The sequence below is a fragment of the Xiphophorus maculatus genome, chromosome 8 (genome assembly GCF_002775205.1).
Source record: "Xiphophorus maculatus strain JP 163 A chromosome 8, X_maculatus-5.0-male, whole genome shotgun sequence".
Taxonomy (NCBI): domain Eukaryota; kingdom Metazoa; phylum Chordata; class Actinopteri; order Cyprinodontiformes; family Poeciliidae; genus Xiphophorus; species Xiphophorus maculatus.
This window is the reverse complement of record NC_036450.1, coordinates 1,462,181-1,487,967: the sequence shown is the minus strand read 5'-3', so window position 1 is coordinate 1,487,967 and position 25,787 is coordinate 1,462,181. Positions and strand designations below refer to the sequence as shown.

The following is a 25,787-nucleotide window of genomic DNA, read 5'->3' as shown; positions in this document are numbered from 1 at the left end:
TACTTGGATGATGGGAGTCATTAAACTTAATTTCTCTCTGGGATAAATAATATTCTTATGAATTGAATTAATACAACTGTCTTTTATAGAACTGCTTTATTGTTTAGTTGACCATCTGTTTTATTGGATTAGATTTGTTAGAAATTGTCTCACAGAAAAGATAAATATCGGAAAAACAATTAAAATTAGTAACATTTGGTCTTAGTGTGGATGAAATATTTATTAAAGTCATAAGAAAGCTTCAAGAAGTCCTTGTTCTGTGTGGAGAAGTCTCCGTCAATCACATGTAAGAACGGAGGTCAGGTGACCGGACCTTGGCCGCCATCTTTGTTACTGGCGGTGAAGCCTTGTTTGGATAGTGAAGGGGGAGAGCAGCGAAGTTTAACCCGGGAGAAGTAGCTGCTGTTTGGGCTGAAACATGGTCCAGACGTGCTCAGCGTACGGCTGTAAGAACCGGTACCACAAAGACAAGGACATCTCATTCCACAAGTAAGCGGACCGGAACCAGGTCCGAGCGCCGGGAGTCGTTAGCTGCTATCGCTATAGCCGATAGAAACCTGCGGCCACCCCCTTAAATCTTCTCGCGCTTCTATACGGCTTGTTACGGTGTAGTGGAGGCGGCAACTTCATGGTGTGTTCAATTACACCTCGTAATGTAAAACTCATGTTTAGATTACGAGTCAATAATCAGATAACTATAGGACGCTTCAAGCTTTGGTCATTTTGTTTAGTTAATTTTGTTTCTGAGCTCTTAAAAAGTTAAAGATGTTGATAATGGTTGATTGAATTTGATAACTTTATCGGTAAGTCAGTATAGACAATGTATTTTACGAGGCGTAAACGCATCCCAAGTTAGGTTTTTTTGTTTATTTTGACACTGAGCCGTAAAACTCAGGGTAGATGGCCTACAGATTTTTTAAAATTAATTTGTCTGTTTTACCGTATTTAAAGATAATGAGCCACTTTTAATTAAATCTGTGTTACTCACACCTATTACACCGGAAATGTGTTGTTTATCATTTAGTAGAGAGTACTTGAAACACCGTTTGGTGTTTATATAAAGTATTTACTCCATGTGACAGTGTAATAACACCGAGACATTTACTTTTTAGAGGTAAAATAAAAAACACCTCAATGTGGCTGCGGTCTGAAAACAGCAGCACTACAAAACGTCAAAGTCGGTTTAAAATGCAGTTTGTGACTCAAAGTATTTATTTTATTCGTAAAAGATGAAAATAGGGTTATTTTACACTATGTAGACAGTTATTAGGCTTACAAGTCTTATTTTTGAGGATTATTTTTTATTAATGAACATTTCCAGAGCTCTCAGTTAATCCAAAGTGTTAATAAATCTAAATATGAATGTTTAAGTTAAAGTGAGGGAAATATTGTGTGAAAAACACATAATATTCTATCCTGCGTTTAGAATTATAAACAACTTTCCAATAAACATTTCTGACAATTAAAACAGTGACAGTCAGTGACCAACATGGCCGCCCTTCCTGTCTGGGCCTGCTCAGGTTTCCTCTGGCGCGGCCGGACGTCTGCAGGAAGTGGGTGGCGGCGATGAGGAGGAGCAACTTCAAGCCCACTAAGTACAGCAACATTTGCTCCCAGCACTTCAGCCAGGACTGCTTCAAGAGGGAATGCAACAACCGGGTCCTGAAGGACAACGCCGTGCCCTCACTGTTCGGCTTCGGCCTCAGCATGAAGGTCAGAGGTCACACGGGCCGGTGCTCTGTCTGATCGTCCATCTCATCGTCCCTCCGTCTCTTTCTGTCTGTTTTTCTCCTGCAGTCAGAATCTCTAGAGAACCCGTTCTCCTCAGAGATCGACTTCCCGCTCTCCCTGCCGGTGACCTCTGACCCTGCGCCGGTGGAGGAGGCCGGCGGCGGCCCGGCGGACGGCCGCAGCGACCCGGCGGCGGTGAGCGGCGACCATAACTACACGGCGGAGGACTCGGCGCAGCAGAAGCGGCGCATGGAGCAGCTGGAGGAGCAGCTGGAGCTGCTGCGGCGCAAACTGAAGACGGCGCAGCAGAAAGTCCGCCGGCAGCAGCGGCAGCTCAAGAGGCTGCGGGCGGGGCGGGGGGCGCGGGCCGGGCGTGGGCCGCCCGCCGCCCGCTACGTGGTCGTACCCAAACACCTCTACCACACCCTGAAGGGGGTCCAGTGACCAGAACCAGAACCAGGGTTCCCTCTGACCAGCTGGACAGTTTGTTGGACTTCAGGAACGTGGACGATCAGCAGCAGTGGGGCCTCCTGCACAACCAGCAGCTGCTTTATGTAAAATAATGTAAATAAATGAGGGATTTGAAGATGAGTTTATGGTTTTTATTCAGACAAAACTCCAGAATCATCCAGACCTCCAAATCTTTTTTTAATTTGGGGCAATTTAAAATGGGGGCTGAATAAACATGCACACCACACTTTTCAGATTTCCATTCACTAAACGTTTTGGTTGAAACGTAGTTGTTGGGTGTGAACTCTTCTGAAAGTTTTTACCTGTTTCTGTGTTTAAAGTTTCTAGGAAAGTAAGTGCACCCTGAGGACTTCATCATCATCATCATCATCATCATCATCATCATCATCATCATCATCATCCTCCTCCTCCTCCTCATGGGTTCAGCGGCTCGCCCGGCCAGCAGGTGGCAGCAGAGAGCTGTGAGTCAGAAACGAGTCGTGCATGAAACACAAACTGGATTATTCTACAGATTTCTCCTTTAATGGAGGATAAAACCTGATGGAGGGAAGAGCTGGAAGGATTCACAAAATATGTCAGGAAAAAAGGCTAATTATTATTATTATTTTATTTATTTTCTAAGTCTGACCAAATTTTATTTTTCTATTAACATTAAAAGTTAAACAAAAAGTCCAGATTTTAGTTTTAAATGTTTAGTTTTTCCTGATGGAGGGGATTTAAAAATGACAGTGAAAAAATTATCATTTATGTTTTTCAATTAAATATTTCTGACTATAAAAATATTTATTTAATTTCTACAGCAAAACAACAAAGTGGAAAATACCTGGATCTTTTTTATAAGAAGTGAAAAAATCTCGTGATTTTTGAAAGATTTTTTCTCTCCGTTTGATTTTTGATCTTAAGCAAGAAAAAAATTGAAGATAATTTTTTATTAATATCTTTTTCTTGTGTTGGATAAGAAGATTAAAAAAACAGAATTTATTGATTTATTTGTGAATTTCCCTTCAGGATTTTTTCTTTTCCACTTTGTTGGATGTTTTTGTTTTAGGGTGGCGCTAGAAATGCCAAGGTCACGGGTTCAATCCCCAAAGTGGCCAATTCAAATCTAAAGTCTTCAGAAAATGAACATGTCAAAATAAAAAGGCTGGAAAATAAACCACTGTGCATGTTGATTTTGGACAAACATCAGAATAATAGAAACCCTGGTCCTCCAGACTCACTGCCCTGCAGGGTTTAGGTGTTTCCTTGCTTCAGTCCAGCTGATTTCAAGTGATGACGGATTAACAGGCGTTTGTTGAACTGCAGTCAGTTGAATCAGGAACATTAAAACAGGGAAACCTCTGAAACATGGAGGACTGTGGGCCTTGAGGACCAGGCTTGGGAAACACTGAGAAAGTGAACATTTCCTATGAAAATCTGAATGCTGAAAATGGCAAAAGTGTTTGAATTTACAGAAAGGTAAGAAATAGTCCATGCAGTGTGAAGAACCCAGGTAAAAGCTAAAACTAGCTAAAATACTAATGATAGCATTGAGGCTACCACTAGCATGCTGGGTTACAGTAAAATATTTCATATTTTAAAAAAAAAAAACTCACGTAAAGCCTAAAATTTGAAAAGGACAGAAATGTTCTCCGGATCCTTCTGATAAAACCGGAGCGTGAATTAAATCCAACATCATATTTCAACATTTGTTTGGAGGCATCGTTTAGCACGGTGGCTATAAAAAACACGCTGCAGGCAGCACGAGAAGAGAAACGTCAAAAACTCAAATTATTCCCAGCTGTTAAACTGCCCAACTTCAAAATGGCCGCTGCCTCGTTTCCTCCATGACAGCCAGAAACATCCACTGTGAAACACGGCGGACATTTTATATTGTAATTCTCAGTTCTGCCACAGGATGGAGCAGTTTCCCCATTTCTATAAAAAAATGAATAAAAAGCTGAATATTATAAAAGTATGAAGGTTATGAAAACCAACAGATGAATAGTATAAATGGTGAAAATAGCAACTGGCAGAAAATCCTGACTGTAGACTGGGAGGAATGGTCCTGGTTCTGTTACTGGTCCTGGTTCTGTTACTGGTTTTGTTCCTGGTTCTGGTTTTGGTTCTGGTTCTGTTCCTGGTTTTGGTTCTGTTACTGGTTCTGGTTCTGTTCCTGGTTTTGGCTCTGGTTTTGGTTCTATTCCTGGTTCTGGTTTTGGCTCTGGTTCTGGTCCAAACTGACCCAGCAGACAGAACCGGTCTCTGTGCGTCACTGTGAGTTGTCGGTCGTCACGGTGACGCACGGCGGGCGGAGGCCGTCTGACATCAGCCTCCTGCGGGGGTTAAAGGGCGTCGCCATGACATGCAGTAACAACAGGCTGTCACCTCGGCGGTGTCGGAGAGGCCCGGCCGGGGCGGTTCTGGTTCTGACTCACGTCTGCGTCTGGTTCTGTCGTCATGGGAACGTCTCTGAGCTGAGACGATTCCCTCCCTCCAGAAAACGTCCAGCAGCCGGCCGGCCGGTTTGGGACGAACCGGGTTCTGAACCAAACGTTCATTTATTCCAGTCTGATTAATGATCCAAACTTTATTTCTGTTAATTAATAAAAACACAATTATTAGATTATTTCATCACTCATAAAACGTGAAGTTCTGCTTCTGTTTGCTGCTGCTTTACTAACTTCCTGTGGCAGCTGGCTGTGCTACCATGCTAACACTATCTAGCGTTTTTATTTTTAATATTTTTTCTTTTCTTATAAAACAAACATAATTATAAATATTTTACTGTTAAAATGTCATAATTTAAAAATCATCATTTTAAAAGTTTTCTGTACATAAAGTGACTTTATGAAGAGAAAATCGACAGAAAATATTCTGGAAATAAAAATACAAACGTGTCCATCTTTATGCTAATGCTATATTAGCATATGATGTGGAGTAAAGCACCGTTTTTAAATTGATCCCATTAAAGATCAAAGTTTTTACTCTTAAAGATCCAACCGTGTAGAAACCAGCAGGTTGGAGTCGGAGCGGTGAGCTTCCTGACTCACCGCGCGTCGCGCTACATCTGGAAGCTAACGATAATCTGAAGCTTCAGACGGTGGAGCGAATCAAGGCGGGATTAATGGCAGCCGCCCGTAAACAAACACGCAGCGTTTTCTCAGGTTTGTCAGCTTTACTTCATTAATCTGCAAACAGTCAGGCTGAGGATGAGGAAGATGAAGGTGGCTCTGGAGTCTGCAGGCTTCAGCTGCTGATGGAGGCTGACAGGAAGCTGACAGGAAGCTGACATGCTGCTGCTAATATTTCACAATAAGAGTCCTTCAGAAACCTTTACAGATTTTAGATCGTTTACGAACAAATCTTGTTCTGCACAGTGGTGCAGTGGTTGGGTTGCTAGGTAATGGATGGAATTCTGCGGGGGTTGCTAGGTAACAGGCGGAACTCTGCTGGGGTTGCTAGGTAACAGGCGGAACTCTGCTGGGGTTGCTAGGTAACAGTTACTTTCTGGAGGTTCTTAAGAAGATCATTTTCCAGAAACCAGCTTGGTGTTTAGTTTCTCAGCAGGTTTTTCGACGCATCAGAAACCAAAACGTATAAAAACATCCAAACTGAATTTCCTACAACAGGTTCCCTTTAAAGTTAAATCTGGTGAACCGGTTCCTGGTCCTCTGAGGCTCCAGGCGAGTCAGGATGTCCAGACTGCTGGTTCAGTCATGACTTCATGTAGATGGAAGATAAATGTTTCATTAATGTTTAATGTTTGAAAGGTCATGTGTTCGGTGACCTTCTGGTTCCTCTTCCATCTGCAGGTTCAGGATTCGTGGTGCATTCAGGAATAACTGGAAACTACATTTTCACTAAACTTCTTTTGGTCAAACAGAAAAAATCCAGGAAAATGAAAGAAAAATGTTGTTAAAGGCTTTTCTGGTGAAAGTTAAAACTAAAGTTAAAGTTCAGTGTTAGTTTATTCTTCACACGATGAAAACAAAGGAAGAAATAAAGATTATTTACTTTTATGAAAGAAAGAATATTTAGAATGTCTTACAGCTCCAGTGCTAATCTTTACAAAATTTCATATTTTGTAAATTTTGTATTAGTATTTTTCACAAAGTTGAACATTTTTGACTTTAGGAGATTTTCTGACTTTCAAATGTCAAATTTTTCTTCTTCCAGCCTTTTTCTGAGATTAAAGTCAAATCTTCAACTCTTGGAGTTCAGAAAATTTACATTTTGTTCTAGAACATTTCTTTGATTTTTCCCATCCTGTGATTTTCCGTGATATTCCACCGATTATCCTGATCATCCTGATCACCCTGACCCTGTTAACGAGCCTCCCTCTCGCCGCCCGCCGCTCGCCGCCCGCCGCCCGCCGCCCGCCGCCCGCCGCTCGCCGCCCGCCGCCCGCCGCTCGCCGCCCGCCGCCCGCCGCCCGCCGCTCGCCGCCCGCCGCCCGCCGCTCGCCGCCCGCCGCTCGCCGCTCGCTGCCCGCCGCTCGACGCCCAACGCTCGCCGCCCGTCGCTCGCCGCTCGCTGCCCGCCGCCCGCCGCTCGCCGCCCGCCGCTCGCCGCCCGCCGCTCGCCGCTCGCCGCCCGCCGCTCGCCGCCCGCCGCCCGCCGCTCGCCGCTCGCCGCCCGCCGCTCGCCGCTCGCCGCTCGCCGCCCGCCGCTCGCCGCCCGCCGCTCGCCGCCTCGCTGCAGCCTGACAGACGGACTGAGAGGGAAAAAGTCCCTGCAGCTGCTGCTGCATGAAATCAGAGGAATTTCTGCCGCTGCCTCTTTGTGTTCACGCTGCTGCAGAGGAAGCTGAGCGGAAACGGATCACATCTGATCAGAGTTCAGGCGACGCTCACGTTCACGCAGCCATAGACTAATGGCATCCGGCTAAAAATAATAATAATAACAACCATAATGCCTCATGGTGAGTCTGCAGCTGCTGGCCTACATCCGCACCGAGCCGAGAGTTCACCGTCTGAATATGAGGGTCAGAGGGCAAAATATGGTTTAATTTGACTATTTTTATTAATTAAAAGAATAAAACTGCATTTAGTTATTACATTTATTTTCCTTATAAGATACAATCAGTTTTTATTTATTGTTGGAAAAATATCTGCAGCATGTCTGTAAGTTATGTCAGGTTTTGTGCAGGTAAAAAAGCCTCATGATTCACTGTAAAAACAGGATGTTTGGTTTTATTAATAATTATTATGTTTTGTGTTTTTAATGGTTACTGCAGTTTTTCCTTGAACTCAGTTTGGTTCGTTGCTCACAAGCTTTTTGCACGTCTCTGTTTGTTTGGGCCACCGGGTCGTCGGAGGGTTATCGCCTCCTGCCACGCATCGCCATGGTAACCGGTGCTGGAAACCTGACCTGCTCTGCAGTAAACAGAAAAACCAGATGAAGACGATAAATGAGCCAATCATCCTGAAATCCAAACCTTTCCTGGAAAAACTCGACAGGAGGAAAAACTCTGGGTTCATAGATGAGATTGAGATGTTTTGTTTATGGAATCAATTTCTAATTTAATTATTCATAATAAGACACAACAATCAAAACAAGCCCACAAATAAAATGGATTACAAAGTTTCTGTAAACTTGCTCTTGAAAATATTAATCAGAATCTTTTAAATTTATTAATCGATAATTGATAAATTTTTTTGCTGCTTCAGGATGCAGAATGTAATTTATAAAAATATTATTTTACATATTTGTTGAAACTGTCTCCATGTTGTGACAGTTTGCTATGAGACAATAATCTATGAAAAATCGATCTGCTCCATTTTCTCCCTGTGTTAAGTAGAAACAACCAATCAGAGCCAGGGGGCGGGGCCTAGCGCCGTCAATCACGCCTGAGTGCTTCTCCCTGTCAGACACTGATGCTGGCCGATAAACGGTTTTCCTGTAACAGTGAGTTGTTTGTCCACCATTAACCATTAGGATGATTGACAGCGCTAAGCCCCGCCTCCTGGCTCTGATTGGCTCTTTATGAAAGTCACACCCTGTCGCTTTAAAAGAGGGAAAGTAAAAAAGAAGAAACATAAAAATCTGACCTTTGACATTTATTTTTACCAAATGATTGGAGGAAAAATGAAAGTTCTTCTTCATCTCAGTTCTGGAGTCAGAACCTCTGGAGCCAGAACTCATCTGGACCTGCATGGTTACTGGTTCCAGTTGGTGTTCCTGCTGGTTCTGCTGGTTTCCAGGAGTTTCCAGCCGGTTCCGTAGTTTCAGTCGAGCGTCTGCAGATTGATCACTCCGGTTTGTGTTTAACCTACTTAGGCAGAGCGCGGCGCGCTAAGCCGAGCCCCCTGCAGGATTTAACATTTCCAACTGTCAGGACGAATTAACCGGCACTAATTCCACTTTCATCCATGGCGGCGCGGCGTGGCGCGGCGCGGCGAAGCGAAGCGCAGTGACTCACCACGACGAGCAGGAAGCTCAGATTCTTTTCAGCATCCATGTTGATTAGACTCTGATCTGGTCCTGGGGCTTCAGGCTGGAAATAAAGCATCAGGGTCGGATTTACTGAACAATTATTTCAGAAAAAGATATTATTAGATCATTTTAAGAGAAAAAAATCTATAATTTATTCTAAACTGATCAGAAAATGTATTTTTCTTTCTTAAAAACCTTAATATCATGTATGTTTTTACATTAATTTAATTTAGTTTCTTTCCATTATTCTGTTATTTCCATTATTCTGGGATTCTGTTAAAATGTTTAATAGTTGCAGGTCTGTAATTAATTAAACCCAATTAATAAAATCACAACATTTTCAATTCAAAAACATTTTAGCTCCTAAATTATTGAACGAACAAACTTAATAAACAGCAACGATGTTTTTTTTTTTAATCTGTTTTTTATTTTCTTCAACCAAGAAATGTGGATTTTGGTCGCTAACGTTAGCATTAGCTGCTACAAGGTTAGCATTGAGATGCTATTTTGAGCTAGCATAGCTTCGTTGATAGGCTAACTCCTAACAGCAACTCGAACACAACAACAATCGTTTCCGGCGTCCAATCAGATCGTTCAGAACTAAAACCAGTAATGAACATGTTTGTATGAGCTGCAGAAATCCCAACGGCTTCCAGGGAAACGTTACCGGCTCCCTTTAATTAAAGCCAATTACGCCCCACAAAAAGCCTTTTCATTAGTTTTATGTTTTATTCTAATTAATGAGATCCTGAAACTTCAACTTATCACTTCTGGCTCAACGGCCTCAGAAATCTGAAGGAGCCGAAACGTTTTGTTCCTGGATGAACCGGGTTGAGGCGGAACGCAGAAAACAAACCGATTCAACCGAGATCATGGAGGCAGGCAGACAGACAGACAGACAGACGGACAGACGGACAGACGGACAGACAGACAGACAGACACAGAGAGAGACAGACAGACAGACAGACAGACAGACAGACAGACAGACGATCCTGGACGAGTCCAGCCCGTCTGACCCGGATAATATTCTCTTTTTCATTAAATCTGAGCTCAACTTTCAACTCTTCTGACTCAAAATGTGTTTTTTATAAATAGGTGAAAAATGAAAGACTTGAACTTTGAGGATTTTCTAGTTTTAGCTCCTTTAAGTTCGACAGATTTCAGCTCCACCCAGAAACACGGAGAGGAGAAATATTAAGATTCAGACCAAAATGAAACAGCAAAAGCTGTTTAATTACAGACACAAACACGGCCGAGAATTATAGAGCAGCGTGACGAGGATTAATTACAGCTATAAGACCTGCAGCTAATGTTCAGAGCGACGCTAATGCTAATGACAGGAGAGGCTCCCCTGCAGCTTTAACTCACTGACCTTCACTCACCTGCAGAAATGCAACCAGCTAATAATCCACTGGATGTTTTATGGATCTGTTAGGAAGTAAAATGTTGGAATATTGTTTAAAATAAAAGATTTAATAAATATAAAAGGCATTTGGCCTTATTAATAAAGTGAGATATCATGAACCAACTAATAAACTCAAAGTTATATCTGCAGATTTAAAGACATTGTTTGCACTAAAATACTCTAAATAATGTATAAAGAGATGAACACAAGTTTTCCTTCTGGAATTCAGAAATGATTTAAAGGTTAGAAAAGTTAGAATAGATACACAAAACCTGTTTATTACATTTTTATATCAAATCTTTTTTTGTCTATTTTAGCTCCTTCAGATGTTTTAGTTTCCTGCTGAGTGTTAAAGATGTAGCAGCTGATATTACTGTGCAGATGTATAAATGTGTTGTTTATCCATAACTGTGTCATATTTAAATAATTCTCTGATCATGTGACCAGTTTGTTTCTTCATGAACAGGACAAGTTATCAGTTTCTATTAAAAATAATATTTTATGTTAATTTATTTTCTGTAATGTTGTAAGTTTACCAAACTAAAGTTAATCTAAATGTGAGGTGAGTTTCTTCTTCTCTGTCCAGTTTTATGCTGACGTGTTTTTCTAGTCCAGTCGTTGTGATGGGATCTAACTGGAAACCAGTTGTTGGTGCTGGGAGATTATAAATGGTCTGCAGGATTTCATGGCCTGTCAGTTTGTGCTACAGTAACATCAGGACTGAAGGGAAACGGCGCCGTTAACGAGGCAGACTAACGGCTGATTGGACGCCTGCCGCCGGACCGCCGTCCGTCATCCTGACGGGCCGTCCAGGGGCCGGCGCCACGCCGCGGCCCCATCAGGTTCCCCACTATTTTAGTCCCACTGTGGACGTGTTCCTGTCAGGAGGAAGGGCCGCTCGTCTTCATCAGCCGCAGGACAGAAACCTGTCAGCAGGAACTCAAACCGTCCAGAACAACCAGAACGGACCAGTTAAAGCCCAACGCACCAGTTCATCCAGGAAGTGAAACGATTTATCCAGGAAAGCAGCTGATTGGACCAGAGGAGAGAAACGTGTTGAGTTGTTTTCTTTCAAGTTCAGGATGAAATCTGTTCGGTTTATTCAGGTAAAAATATTTTAATAATTCAAATATTAAACTGGGTTTAATATATCGATTAATTACTGGGATCAATAAATAAGATCAGCAGCTTCAACATCATGGAAGTATTGATTTCAGATCAGTTTCCATATCCTGACTGCTGCTGTTTAATAAAGGCTGTATCAATTAATCGATTAATCGATTGAATCGATTAATCGATTAATCATTAATTTAGTAACTAAGTCATTTGATGAAAGAGGAACAATGAAGCAAAAACTGGTAAAATATTTTAAACATTTTGTGTTTAAAACAAAAACATTGTTTATTTTTACCCAGAATTCATCTGGTGGCTTTAAAATCAGCAGCCTGGGATCAACACGTCCATTTTTACAGTGCAGAGAGTCACAGTGATAACGCAGCATCACACACACACATGCAGCCCGGTGTGTGTGTGTGTGTGTGTGTGTGTGTGTGTGTGTGTGTGTGTGTGTGTGTGTGTGTGTGTGTGTGTGTGTGTGTGTGTGTGTGTGTGTGTGTGTCATCGGCCAGCGTAGCCGGCAGGAGAAGGCAGCTGTCTGACCACATCTACACACACTGCAGGAGAAGGTGCTCACACACACACATTCTCTCTCTCTCTCTCTCTCTCTATCTCTCTCTCTCTCTCACACACACACACACACATTCTCTCTCTCTCTCTCTCTCTCTCTCACACACACACACTCTGAGCTGCATGTGAGCCGTTCATCTGCATGAGGGAAGTCGAGGCAAAAACCGGTGAACCAGTCAGGATCCTCCGTTCATTAACCCTCATTAAGCAGGCAGGGAGTGTGTGTGTGTGTGTGTGTGTGTGTGTGTGTGTGTGTGTTCAGAGTTAACAGACCGGTACGTCACACAGAGTTTGTTTATCATAAATATCATCACTTTGGTAACAATACCTGTAAATATTTCATTAATCTCTAAAACCTTTAATGAAAAATTACAGTCAGTTATAAATAAAAGAGTAAAAATGGTAAAAATGTGATTCTAGAACTGAATGTTTAATAAAAGCTTCTGATAAAATCAGAGAGAAAACAAGAAACATTTTGTGTAAATTCAGGAAGAAAGTTTTTCACTAAAACAAAAACATTTTCTGATGCAAAACGTTAAAATTAGAACGTTTTTATTTCTGATTTTTACATCATTATAAAGGTAAAACTTTCTCTCCAATAATCCACAAACATAAAAAGGTTTCAGTAAAAATGATCTCTGTGCCTTACCAGAGCCACCAGTCTGTGTCTGTGCCTCTGGTAAGGCAGCAACATGTTCGTTAAATATATTTAGAAAACCTGAACTGGATCATTCTGGTGAAACCATGGATTTATTGGGACCAAATTATTTGGAAAGTTCAGCTAAATTTTAATAATCTGTTCAGAATTTATTAAATAGATCCAGTCTGACAACATGAAGTAGGCAAGACAAACTTTACCTAGCAACAAGAAAAATATATGTTTTTTTTTCATAACACAAAGTCACTAATAAACAACTTCAAGATAATTTGACATCGTTCTCTTGGAGTTTGTCTGAACAGTCTTTACATTATTATTGTTAATAAATGGTGTTTATGTTATTAGTGTTGCTGTTTCTTTCAGCCTTAAATAGAAACAGAAAACGTGACGAACCATCGAAACGTTGATTTTTAATGCTGAAGGAGGCAGACGTGCTGCAGACGTGATGCAGACGTGCTGCAGACGTGCTGCAGACGTGCTGCAGACGTGCAGCTCTGACCGGTCAGCGCCGCGTCTGCATCGGCTTTATGTAACCGCAGTCTGAGCTCATTAGACACAAACTGAAACAAACGATGACTAAATGCAGGCAGACGGAGTCCAGTCGGGTCAGGAACCAGGTCACAAAGTTTGTTTCTCTGTCAGATCAGTTCAGGTTCACTCAGCTGCAGCCTGGTCAGAACCAGAGTTCAGACTTCAGTAGTTTTATTTAAATGAAGGCTGAATCTTTAGAACGAAGGACCTGAGTTCAGGATCGGACCAGGTTGATGCGACGCGTCGCTCCGTTTTGTTTTACGCCAACATTCATGCGACAGGAAGTGCGGCGAAGTTCTGCTGGTGTCGTGTGAGTTGGACCTGAATGCTTCACATCCTCACCGCCGCCCAGCATCAGGAACCGCCAGGCAGAAAAACACGACGGAGGAAAATGAAGATTTAAGCAGCGTGGCTCGTCAAAATAAAAGCTTCTGCCTCATAATTCTTATAAGACCTACAATAAATAACACATTTATTTATATTATGTTGGAATTAAAATGAAGTTTTAATAATACTATAATGATTTAACATTGTTTTAGTTTATTAAGCCCTTTCTCTGTTCCTAAGTCTCTCTGGACGGGTAATACCTGGTCCGGTTCTGACCCAGCTGTGTGTTCCTCGCTATGTGGGAAAGAGGGAAAGTAGGCGGAGCTACAGGCTAACTGGCTCTAGCTAATGCTGTTAGCTTTTTCTACTGGTGTTAGCTCCATTAGCAGGAGCAAACTGTGCTAGCTCCTGCTAATGGAGCTAGCTAAATGCTAACATAGTAAACAGTAGATCACAACCTGATCATGTTTGTTCATTTCCACAGAATCTTGTAGTTCATGAAAACTTTGAGGAAGTTTGATTTAATCCAGATGTTTTGTGGGCTTTGTGTTAGCCTTGTGTTAGCTTATCGTTAGCCTTGTGTTAGCCTTGTGTTAGCTTATCGTTAGCCTTGTGTTAGCCTTGTGTTAGCTTATCGTTAGCCTTGTGTTAGCCTTGTGTTAGCTTATCGTTAGCCTTGTTTTAGCTTTGTGTTAGCTTATCGTTAGCCTTGTTTTAGCTTTGTGTTAGCCTTGTGTTAGCCTTGAAAACTGTGGAGGCACCAAAAGATGGATGGATGGATGATGGATGATGGATGGATGGATGATGGATGGATGATGGATGGATGACGGATGGATGATGGATGGATGATGGTTGGATGATGGATGGATGATTGATGGATGATGGATGGATGATGGTTGGATGGATGATGGATGATGGTTGGATGATGGATGATGGATGGATGATGGATGGATGATGGTTGGATGATGGTTGGATGATGGTTGGATGATGGATGGATGATGGTTGGATGATGGTTGGATGATGGTTGGATGATGGTTGGATGATGGTTGGATGATGGTTGGATGTGGTATCGGCTGATGCTGGTTCAGAGTTTTCTACTCAGGCCTTCAACGTTTCAACTGCATCCAGAAACAAACTTTTATTTATCCGTGAGACTCGGCTCAGACCCAAACAACCCAAAGGCTTCTGGGAAACGTAGTTTACCTGAAACCAGGACGTGAAGCGTCGAGGTAACCGAGTTTGTTTCCAAGTCTCTGTGAGTCCGATCAGAAAAAAAAACCTGGTGAGAAAGAGTCAGAATCTCACTTTACTGACATTTAAATCAGGTACATCACACACACACACACACACACACACACACACACACACACACACACACACACACACACACACACTCATGCTCACTGAGTACTTGACGGTTTATGGTGAGTCAGCGTATCTGTGGGTGGAGCATCTGAGTCACCCTGAAACAACTCCAGAGCCAATAATACATTCCTCCATCATCCATCCTTCATCCTTCATCCCTCTCTCCCTCTCTTTTCCTCTCTCCTTCTCTCCCTCTCTCTTCCTCTCTCCTTCTCTCCCTCTCTCTTCCTCTCTCCTTCTCTCCCTCTCTCTTCCTCTCTCCTTCTCTCTCTCTCTCCAACCTTCCCCATAAAATCGATCTTTAAAACGTTTCTTCTCCACATGTGAAGCTGGATTTACTCAGAAGTGGATCAGCTGATCAGAGGAATCTGACGGTGATCAAACCTGCAGCTGCAGCAGATGTAGCGCCGCCCGGCTCCACTTTCTGCTCCTTCATCTGGTTCTGGTTTCTCCTCTGCGTCTCCATGGCAACGCCAAACCAAAACTACAAACAAAGACGCAGCTGAAAAGTTTACGTGTGTGTGTGTGTGTGTGTTTGTTTATGTAACCTGCAGAAATGGTTGGAGTCAGCCACCAACATCAACAGAGAGGGGAGGGAAAACGGACCAATCAGAGCGTCCGCTGCGGAGCGAGGCCCCGCCCACTAATCACAAAACGTTAAAAAGTTTTTTCAGTGCAAAGTGGAAAAGCCTCAACAGTTTGTTGTTTCTTTATTTCTGTTTTATTCCAGGTTCAAAGTTTCCTCTGAACCTGGAAAATCCTGGAAAACCTGGAAACTAAAAACAAAAACTTCAAGATGGAGATGAAAATATGTTTTCAGACGTTTCTGTAAACTTTTATGAAATTTAAAATGACTTCATAAAACTGCAGATGTAATTTCTAGACTTCAGAATGAAAACATTTAGTTTGTAAAAACTGGCAGCAATAATTATTTAGTCATAAGTTATTCATTCATTCATTCATTCATTCATTCATTCATTCATTCATTCATTCATTCATTCATTCATTCATTCATTTCTATTCATTCATTCATTCATTTCTATTCATTCATTATTAATGTCACAGATTCAAACTAAATATTTAGTTTGAATCAAAATATTTAACTAAATACTTAGTTAGCAAAGTAAGGACTTGGCTGTAGCTAATAGAGTTAAACTAAATATTTAGTAACAAAATATCATTACTATACTAAATATAATAAATATTTACTTTGAAAGTTAACTTAACTCTTAACGTGTCAATTTACAGTTTAACAGTCTGGGATTATCAGGCAGCAGGCTTTGTTTTTTAAGGTTTTTTAAGGTTTTTAAGGTTTTTTAAGGTTTTTAAAGGTTTTTAAGGTTTTTTAAAGGTGTTTAAGGTTTTTAAAGGTTTTTAAGTTTTTTTTAAAGGTTTTTGAAGGTTTTTAAAGGTTTTTAAGGTTTTTAAAGGTTTTTGAAGGTTTTTTAAAGGTTTTTAAGGTTTTTTAAAGGTTTTTAAGGTTTTTAAAGGTTTTTAAGGTTTTTTAGGTTTTTTAAAGGTTTTTAAGTTTTTTTAAGGTTTTTAAAGGTTTTTGAAGGTTTTTAAAGGTTTTTAAGGTTTTTAAAGGTTTTTTAAGGCTTATTTTTGCTGCTTTCCTTTATTTGACAGGAAAGTTGGTTGTGAAAAATGGAAATAATCTTTTTTAAAATATAAACTGGTGCTGAATGAGTTCATATGAAGGCAGATTTAATTTGACGAGTCTGAGGTGAATGTCTCTGCGGCTCAGTGAGGGGGCGGAGCCTCTGCGGCCTCAGGTGAAGCTCATGAATATTTAATGAGTTGATTTTCCTCCAGGTTTGAAGCGCTGCAGAGCAGAAGCTGAAACTAATCTGATTTATCTCAGGCTCTGCTTGTTCCTCTGAAGATATTTAATCCATCCTGACGATTCAACCTAAATATTTCTCTACGGTTCAGTTTCACAGCAAACCCGACCGACCCGGTTCAGGACGGGACGTTCTGCTCGGCCATCTTGGTTCTGGACCCACACAGAGGAGAAAACGTTTCCCTCCAAAATTCAGTTCATCTTCGCTGCTTCCAGCAGATACAGAGCAGAGACTGAGCCGCGTCGCGTTTATGACTTTATTTAAACCATAATAAAGAACAAAAACGTGAATATTTCACCATTCAGGTGAAAAACTGAGGATAAGATTCATTTATTCATCCTTCATCTGATAAGATTCATTTATTCATCCTTCATCTGATAAGAGCTCAGAAAGGAGACAAAATACTTTGTATTAAATTAAAATGATAAACTTTCACATTTCTAGTTTTAATGAGAAAATTTCTCATCAAACTGAAACAAACTTTAGATTTTATTTTTTATGAAATAAAATAAAATGTCTAATTTTGATGAGATTTTCTTTTTTTGCATCTCAAGAAAATGATCCTGAATTTATTTCCAAGGTTTTACAGTTAAATATGGAAACACCTAACTGCCAGAAATATGGAAACACCTAACTGCCAGAAATATGGAAACACCTAACTGCCAGAAATATGGAAACACCTAACTGCCAGAAATATGGAAACACCTAACTGGCAGAAAACGTTCTGATTAAAACAAGACAGTTTTTCATTTTAACATTATTGTTAATAAGACTTTATAACATTTTAAAACTCCTTGTTTTAACAGGCTTCATCTCATTAAAACGTTAAAATGTTTTTTAAGGCCTTCTCGTTAAGATGAGAAGTTTTAGTTTTAACAAGTTTTGCGTCTCGTTAGTGTGAACATTTCTCGTTAAAACAACACAAGCTTTTTATTTCATTACGTTATAAAACTTTAAGTTTTAATGAAAAACTTTCTCATATCAACAAGTTTGGAATCTGGAAACTTCCTCATTAGATGAGAAAGTTTCTCGTTTTGGTTTTAACGTGTTTTTATCTCGTTAAGACGAGAAGCTGGTTTGACCTCCAGTTAAACTCATTTTGTGACCATCATCCTGGGTTTTGGTTCTGGTTTCCTCCGTCGGATCACCTGAAGCTTTCAGACAGAAAGTTTCCCGTTTGGTTTCCATCTGAGGAACCGGGTCTCTGCCGACCTGACGTGACCCAGCAGGTGAGGATTTGCTCCACCTGTCCGCGGACCTTCATGGAACAAAGACAGAACCAGAACCAGAACCAGCTGCGGGCCGAACAAAGCCGCTCCTCTGCTGCTTCAGTTGGTGAAAAGTTTCCGGGTCGAGGTGGGATCGTTCTGGTCCCGTTGTAAAGCTTTGTGGTTTCCATCTTCAGAGGCGAGTGAAGCAGCAGCAGCAGCGAAACCAGAACATAAAACCACAACGAACATTTCTGACTCTGGCTGTCAACACGCATCTTCACAAACATCTTTATTTTTAACAAACAGCCATGAGAGAGAAAACAGAGTAAAACAACATGGCTGAGGAGGACACGCCAAGCAGCGCCGCGCGCGCGCGCGTGTGTGTGTGTGTGTGTGTGTGTGTGTGTGTGTGTGTGTGTGTGTGTGTGCGTGGAGGTGTGGGTGGAGGGGGTATTAGTCACCAGAAATGGCACAGAGCCTCTCAGTAAGTGGGTCACTCCATCTGGAGCAGAATATGGAAAAAACAGCCACATAACATTTTCTACCAAAACGTTTCATAGGAAAGTAATGAAAGGAAACAGCTGAGAGGAAAACATCGGACCAATTAAAGTCTGAAAGGTCTCACTAATAAACGGTCTGGAAAAGTTTGGATAATTAATTCAATTATCAAAATGATGAGAGAATATTTTCTGTAACAGGTTTCAGTCGCCTGATTTCACTCAAACACTCAGAGAAAAAACGAGTTCAGAGTAAACAAAGATGGCCGACGAAGAAGAAGCAACGATGATTTATTATTAACTAATGTATCAATAGTATTGATATTTGGATCGATTCTTCCAATCAGGACGTCGGCCCAGAAACATAAAACTCAAGTTTTATGTAACATCTGTATGTTTAAACTGTGAATATTATTAATATTAATTAATGACTAATAAATTATTAATTAATATTAATTAATATTTAGACCAGCAGCCTTATCAGCAGACAGCCTGACGGTTCAGCAGCGGTTCTGGATCATTAAGTGTTTCAGTTCTGCTGACTGAAGCTCAGGTCGGTTCTGCTCTGTCAGCGGATCGGACCGGCGCCGACCCGCTGAGGACGCTCAGTTTCCCTGCGACCGCAGAGAGACGCCGTCATCGAAGGATTTCCTTAAACACGGTTATTAAGTTCTGGGTTCTGACTCGGTTTGGCTCCCAGACACAAACACCGTCTGAGATCTTGACCTTTAACCTTTCAGACATTTTCACCAAACTGCTCAGGAACCAAACGGAGTCGCCGCCGCAGCGTTTCGCCGTCTGACGTGGCGCCGCTTCCGCCGCTCCGCCTCGCAGCCAATCAGCACGCAGAAGCATCCAGTCCAAGTCAGCGGTGTCCAACATGCGGCCCGGGGCCATTTGTGGTCCATTTGTGGTGCCACAGATTTAGCGCAAGAATGTCAGTGACAAATTTAACTCGTCATTAATATTTTCTTTTAATTTAAATTTTTTTAAAAAACATTCAACAACTTTTTCCTTAAGAAGAAAAACTGGAGAACGTTTATTCTGCTGGTTCTTGAAGAACGTTTTCCTTTGTGATGCTGAGAAAAAACAAAAACCTATAAAGTTCAGAAACGTTTCGCCGTTTGGTTCTCATTCAGATATTTTTCATGTTTCATTCATCAACAAACATTTTTAAAAAATCCCAACAAAAACAAAATGGCCTCTGAGTAATTCTGGTCCATGTTGGAAAACCTTTTCCCAGCCTGATGGTTTAGTTTCAGGATGTAAAATGTAATAATAATAAAAATAATATTAATATTAACATTAATAATAATATTAATAAAACTGGATCACTAGTGGCTGGATGTGTTAAATGTGTGAAACGTAAAAGAGCCTCAGAAACGGCTGATTCATCGCTGACCAACACGCAGAGGAAGAGGAAGAGGAAGAGGAAGAGGAGCGACCAGCCGCCTGAGACTCAGGCGGTTCCACCGGTTCTGGTCGTGTTCCTGGACCGGATCTCAGCCGGTCTGGACTCACAGAGCATCAGAGGTCAAAGTTCAGGCTGAAACTTTTTCCAACATCTTTTTGTTGGGATTTAAAGGTCAAATATCTGGATGAGAAGAGAAAAGGTCAGAGTTTACAAACTATTCAGGATATTTCCTTTTTCACTTTATTTCTTTTTTCACTTTATTTCGTTTTTTCACTTTATTTCGTTTTTTCACTTTATTTCGTTTTTTCCAGCAACAAAAAGCAAAACAATTTTCAAAAACTCTGAAAATCTTCTAGACTTTTTTCTTCAGTAAAAAGTTGCTGAATGTTTATTGTTATTTATTAGGAAATTAAAATTAAAAGAAAAGTTTACGACTAAAGAAGAGTTAAATTTGTTGCTGAAATTCTTGAATTATTCCAAGGGCCACAGTTGGCCCCCGGGCCACATGTTGGGCACCGCTGGTCCAAATTAAATCAGGATTTTAAAATCTGAGACCTGAAAACGTAACGATCTGAAATCTGAGCCAACGGGAAAAAACTCAACAAAAATAAATTTCACTGCAAAACATTAAAAAATTTCACAAAACGTCTCAACAGGAAACAGAAGCAAAAAACAAACAAAAAGTCGTTAATATGAAGAATCGATTATTAAAATAAATGTCAATAAATCATTAAAAAATGATTCACACTGTTGGGTTGAAAATAATTTAAAACGACTTCAGCAGGTTGTCATAAACCTTTAATAAGTAAAGTTTGGGGGATATTCTGGTTTATTAATCAGTTTAAATAAAATATATAAAAGAAAAAGACTAAAGTTTTATTTTAGTAAGTTGTAGCATTTGGACGAGACTGAATATAAATTCATAAAGAACTGGAGAAATAAAGATTTAGCAAAATCAGAACATATTAATTATGAAACAAATATTTAAAACATTTATTTAAATAATACTTTTTATTATAATTTGGCACTTTTTGTCTTTTGTTAATAAATCTGGTGAAGTTTAGAGTTTCTCAACGTTTCCTTCATTTCTTCAGTTTACAGTAAAACTGAACTAAAGGTTTTGTAAAAAGGAAACTTCAGATTCTCCTGATTTCTCAACATGAAACCAACAATTTTACAGCAATTTAAAGAAAAATCCAGAAATTGACCACATTTTTAACTCAGTTTATCATCAAGAGATAAAGTTTATTTAGAAACAACACAGTTATGATCGGGTTAAACGTTTCAACACTTCATCACAAAAACAGCGGAGGACAGCAGAAACCAACACGTCCAATAAAACATAATAAATACAAACATTAATCTGATCACGTCAACATAGAAACAAGTTCTGTACATCTGTGCAAAAATATCATCCTCAGGAGGTAAAAAGCCTCGTTCAAGTTTAAAAATAAATATTTTTCAACCTTTTTAACAGGAAGGTTTTTCTCCAATCCGCCATGTTGTTTTCATTTCATTGTTTTCTGTAAAATCTCACAACCTGCAGTGAAACCTGCCTGCATGTTGAAGTCAGAATAAAACAGTCGTGATAGTAAAGGGTCGATTCGCCTCCTGGCTGAAAGTTTGGGATTAAATGTTGATAAAAACATCATCAGAAAACTTCATCTTAAAACTGAGTTTTATTTACATAAAGTAAAAAATCACTTCACGATGTGAAGCTACCAAACCCTGAAATGATTTCAGTCATGAATCTTCTGCTTCCTGATTGGTTTTCTTTACAAGAAGCCGACATGTTGATGCTAACGAGCTGCGCGGCGCGGCGCGGCGCGGTGCGGCGCGGCGCGGTGCGGCGCGGCGCTGTCAGGAACAGTTTCTACCAAAAATCTGTCACATTAAACGTAAAACAAACATATTTAATATGTAAATATTAGGGCTGCAAAAAAGACTAAATCTAAATTTATTGTGGTTAATCGTGCGTGAAAAAGCCTGTAGCCACATGCTAGCTGCTACAGCTACATGTTAGTTAGCATGTAAGATGTTATTTATGTTGATTCTGTTTTTATTTCACTACTTAATGTTTGAAAAGCGACTTTTAAATATTTCTGTCAAACCAGACGCTGCATCGGATCTTCGATGCTAAGCTAACGGTTGTTTGTTTTGTCAAATTTAGAAAAACTTTGTGCTGTTTGACAGCTAACTGCTTCTGTTTACAGAAACTCCATCCATCAGTCATCCAGCTGTTTTCATAACTGTTTGATATCTTTTATGTTTTTTCTAAAATCACTATTTAAGATTGATACAGATTTTTGGTCTTTTTCATTTTTACAACGTAAATCAATAACAATTCTCCAACTGCTAGCATGCTAATGCTAACGTTTTGAAAACTCTCTGGTCGCCAGACAAGTTCTTTTTAATTTTAAATAAATTTTAAAATAAAAACAATGTAAACAGTCAGTTCAAGGAAAATGTGAAAAGAATATGCTAGTTAGCCTGTAGCTAACGTTACGTCAGCTGCTGCCTGATAGCTGCCATGTTAGCTGCTGTAGTTTTTGTCATGCTAGCTGCTGTATCAGCTGCTAGTTAGCCGCTGCAATAAGCAGGTTTTCGTATTTAAGCTAAACGTGTTTAAAATGCCGGAGCTCAGACATAAATACAGAAACATCTCATTATGATGAAATTTACATTTCATTAAAACCAAAATAAACCAGAACTGGATGGGTTCGTCTTTTTAACAGAGGAAATGTTCTTTTAAAATACGGCTCCTGTGTTCCTGAAATATTAGAAATATTTCAGCTAGATAATCAGTTTTCAGCCACAGAGTCCATATAATGAATCTAAACGATGCTCAGATCCTGACGCTAACGCTAAGCTGTGAAAAATGGTATAAATACAGCTGTAGAGGAAAAGTATTATTATTTCTGTATTAAAGTAATTGTGCTTTTTTTCAGAGCGTCATTAAATATCCCTCCAGGATTTTATGATTGTTTTTGTTAGTTTTTATTTTGCAGTCAATAATCAATTAGAAATATTTGTGCAGAATTTAGCGACATCCATCAGAAACTGAACATCAAGCAGAAGGAAGAGCTACTGCCCCCTGCAGGTGGGAGGCAGCATCATGTAAACACAAGGCTTTGACTGTTTTTGTAGGAAATGTGCAATAAAGTCATAATTTTGTTGCAGGATCAGTTAAATTTGTGTGAATTTCCATGAAACCACATAAAACTGGAGGAACAGATTATAATCTCCATGCAGGATTCAGAAACATTTACAAAAAACTGAAGCAATATCTTATAGAGACAAAACATAAGTAGATAATTCATTTCATACAGTCAACAATGAGCTTACAGTTTAGTTTTAAAAGATCCTCTTCAAACTGATTTAACCTCCAGTTTAAACCCAATAAAACCCAAAAATCTTTAAAAACTGACAGGAATCTGAAGACGAAACTGGATTCATTGTGTATTTATTAATCTGCTTTATTCTAAAACCCAAACCCTGAAAGCCTCTCTGAGGCGTTCACTTTCCACTCTAAAAAATCTGATTTAGCTCCTAATTCAAAGTATTTCCCTCCAAACCGTTCGTCTCTAAAATAAAATCTAACCGCCGTCTCAAAGTTCAGCTCAGAAAATATTTTCTGCATAAGATGAGAATAAAAAACTTTTACCTGCTGCTGTCAGAGCAGCTCAGCCACAAAACACAAACATCTGCATAAATTTACATCCATGAATATTTTCATGTTGTAGAAAAAAAATGTTTTCCACCAAAACCTTTAAGGTTAAAACATTTGATCAAATTGTTGTTTTTATGATAAATGTAAACGGAGCAGAAGAAAAGAAACGTTTGTTCTTTTAAACAGAATAAAGAAACTTGTTTCTGCAGAGAAGATTTAAAATATCATAAACAAAATATGAAGAGAAAATGACAGTTTATGATGGATTTGGATGGAAACTGTTCAAAGTGAAAATATGGAAATTAAAACATTTTTACAAAGTTTTTTGTTTCCATTTTGGAAAATTGTCTTCAAACTGCAAAGTTTTTATTGTCATGTTTCTTCAGTTTTAATCCTGTAAAATGTTGAAATAAAATCTGTCAGATTTTAAAACGTTTAAATCCCAGAACCGGTTTTAAAGAATCCCAAACCGGAAACGATCCTCAGTCGTCTGGCTCCGCCTCCGCTGCGACCCGATTGGCCGACGGTTCCTCACCTGTCCAGGTGTCGTCCCGCTCAGCAGCTGGAATTCTCGCTGCCGGGTCCAGACTTGGCGGCGGCGGTTCCGGTCGCCACGGCGATCTGGCAGCCGTTGGTGACGTGACTCATGACCTTCTGCTTGAGCTGGGCCACCTGCTGCCGCAGCATGGCGGCGGTGGACGCCAGGTCCGAGTTCTGGTTCTTCAGGACCTTCACCTTCTCCTCCAGGCGGGAGATCCGCTCCAGCTTCCGCTTGCGGCACTTGGACGCGGCGATGCGGTTGCGCAGCTTCTTGCGCTCGGCTTTGATTCGCTCCTGCGTCTCCAGGTCGATGGGGGACAGGGACGGCGGGGACGCGGGGTCGCCGGGCGGGTGGGGGACCTCGGGGACGGTCTGAGGGGCGTCCGGGCCGCGGCCGTGGCTGTGCGGCCCGCCGCCGTACGCCATCTGCCCCCCGGGGTAGGACATCTGCCCCGGGGTGAAGCTGCTCAGGTTGGTGTAGACGGGCATGTCTCCGCCGGACATCAGGTTCCTCTGGTAGGACGCAGGCGGGGACACGTGTCCGCCGCCCACCAGCTGGTTCTGCTTGTGCAGGTCGGCCAGCGCCTTGACGAAGCCGTCGGCGAAGCCCTCCTGCTCGTTGGTGGCGGGGCTGCGGTACAGGAAGGGGTTGGCGGCGCTGGAGGCGGGGCTTGTGGACACCAGGCCCTGATTGGACTGGATGATCAGGTGCTCCAGGTCCGGGGACGCCAGCTTCAGCAGGTTCATGTCCGCCGCCGCGGACGAAGAGCCGGGCGCCATCAGGGCGCTGCTGCCGGGAAGGCCCAGGTTGCCATGGTTACCGCCCCTTCCTGCCGCGGCGTTGCCTCCGCCCAGGAAGTGGTGGCCGCCGCCCAGGGACGCCGCCTTCTTGCTCATCAGCATCTTCCCGCCCGGGTAGCGCTCGTACTCGGCCACCTGGCTGAAGCTGGGCGCGGCCGGCGTGTCGTCGTGGTAGAACGGAGTCTCCATGGCAACCGTCACGGACAGGGAGAGGTCAGAGGGGAGAGCCGCATAATCCGATTAACCTGAACGTCTCAGCAGATCCACTGACGTCTGCAGCCGCAGGATGAAGAGCTGCAGAGGAAACGGAACCGTCATCAGCAGAACCAACAGAACCAACGGAACCAACAGAACCAACAGAACTGTCATCAGCAGAACCAACAGAACCGTCACCAACAGAACCAACAGAAACAACAGAACGCGCGACTGTGGCTCTATGGTAGAGTAGTCGTCTTGCGATCGGAAGGTTGTAGGTTCGATTCCAGCCACATGTCGATGTGCCTCTGGGCAAGGCTTAACCTCAAATTGCCTACCGATCTGCATATCGGTGTATAAATGTGTGTTAGTGCGACTGGGTGAATGTGACTCTAGTGTAAAACGCTTTGAGTGGTCAAAATGACTGGAAAAGCGCTTTATAAGTTCAGTCCATTTACCATTTAACCGTCCCCAACAGAACCAACAGAACCATCACCAACGGAACCAACAGAAACAACAGAACCATCACCAACAGAACCAACGGAACCATCACCAACAGAACCAACAGAAACAACAGAACCAACAGAAACAACAGAACCATCACCAACAGAAACAACAGAACCATCACCAACAGAACCAACGGAACCATCACCAACAGAACCAACAGAACCATCACCAACAGAACCAACAGAACCGTCCCCTAATCGTTCCCTGAAATCCTGGTTTTTCTTTTTCGGCCATCATTACAGAAATGTAACTTCATTCATTATTATTCTGTAATTTAACCATCTAATCAACACATTTGTTGCTAACAGGAAGTAGCGGTTGCTAAGCAGCATGAACATGTCTGGCACCTCTGGTAGAGGATTAGCAGAACTAGCTAACAACTGAAGCATCATCTCTGCTCCTGGATGTTGAGCTGTTAGCATGTCAGTCTGCAGTCAGAGGCCTCTGCACATTCACTGTGACACTGACTGCTACTGGATTCCTAAAGGATCCTGAATTGGATCGAACATTTTCACAT

General features: G+C 41.3%; 2 protein-coding genes and 1 long non-coding RNA gene across 5 annotated transcripts in view; 1 reads left to right on the top strand and 2 right to left on the bottom strand.

Annotated features, from left to right (window-relative positions):
* Positions 1–331: 331 nt before the first annotated feature.
* Positions 332–2,865, top strand: thap1 (THAP domain containing 1). 3 transcript variants are annotated; one of them, XR_002753118.1, is made up of 4 exons: positions 332–489; positions 1,521–1,713; positions 1,798–2,295; positions 2,523–2,865. XR_002753118.1 is itself a non-coding variant. In XM_023337799.1 (3 exons), the coding sequence occupies exons 1-3, from the start codon at positions 419–421 to the stop codon at positions 2,173–2,175; spliced, it is 642 nt and encodes a 213-aa protein (XP_023193567.1). In that variant the 5' UTR covers positions 332–418; the 3' UTR covers positions 2,176–2,314. The 3 variants fall into 3 exon arrangements, 2 of the variants coding, with proteins under 2 accessions (XP_023193567.1, XP_023193568.1); XM_023337799.1 differs by lacking the exon at positions 2,523–2,865 and having other exon boundaries at positions 1,798–2,314; XM_023337800.1 differs by lacking the exons at positions 332–489; positions 2,523–2,865 and adding an exon at positions 519–631 and having other exon boundaries at positions 1,798–2,314.
* Positions 2,866–7,862: 4,997 nt separating this feature from the next.
* On the bottom strand, positions 7,863–15,080 carry LOC111609459. Its single transcript, XR_002753134.1, has 3 exons — positions 14,976–15,080; positions 14,430–14,505; positions 7,863–8,680 (listed from the first exon to the last, which is right to left on the bottom strand). It is a non-coding gene; the product is annotated as an uncharacterized LOC111609459 (long non-coding RNA).
* Positions 15,081–23,406: 8,326 nt separating this feature from the next.
* Positions 23,407–25,787, bottom strand: part of LOC102226271 (transcription factor jun-D-like) — a 3,849-nt gene continuing 1,468 nt past the window's right edge. Inside the window, exon 2 of the mRNA XM_023338019.1 lies at positions 23,407–24,862. Coding sequence (XP_023193787.1) covers positions 23,783–24,757 — 975 coding nt within the window. The 5' untranslated portion in view covers positions 24,758–24,862 and the 3' untranslated portion in view covers positions 23,407–23,782. The remainder of the gene's footprint in view (positions 24,863–25,787) is intronic.

Coding starts and splice junctions, on each gene's coding strand:
- thap1 (XM_023337799.1), top strand. CDS start 419: ATGGTCCAGACGTGCTCAGCGTACGGCTGTAAGAACCGGTACCACAAA. Junction 490..1,520: donor AAGGACATCTCATTCCACAA/GTAAGCGGACCG, acceptor GGGCCTGCTCAG/GTTTCCTCTGGCGCGGCCGG. Junction 1,714..1,797: donor GCTTCGGCCTCAGCATGAAG/GTCAGAGGTCAC, acceptor TTTCTCCTGCAG/TCAGAATCTCTAGAGAACCC.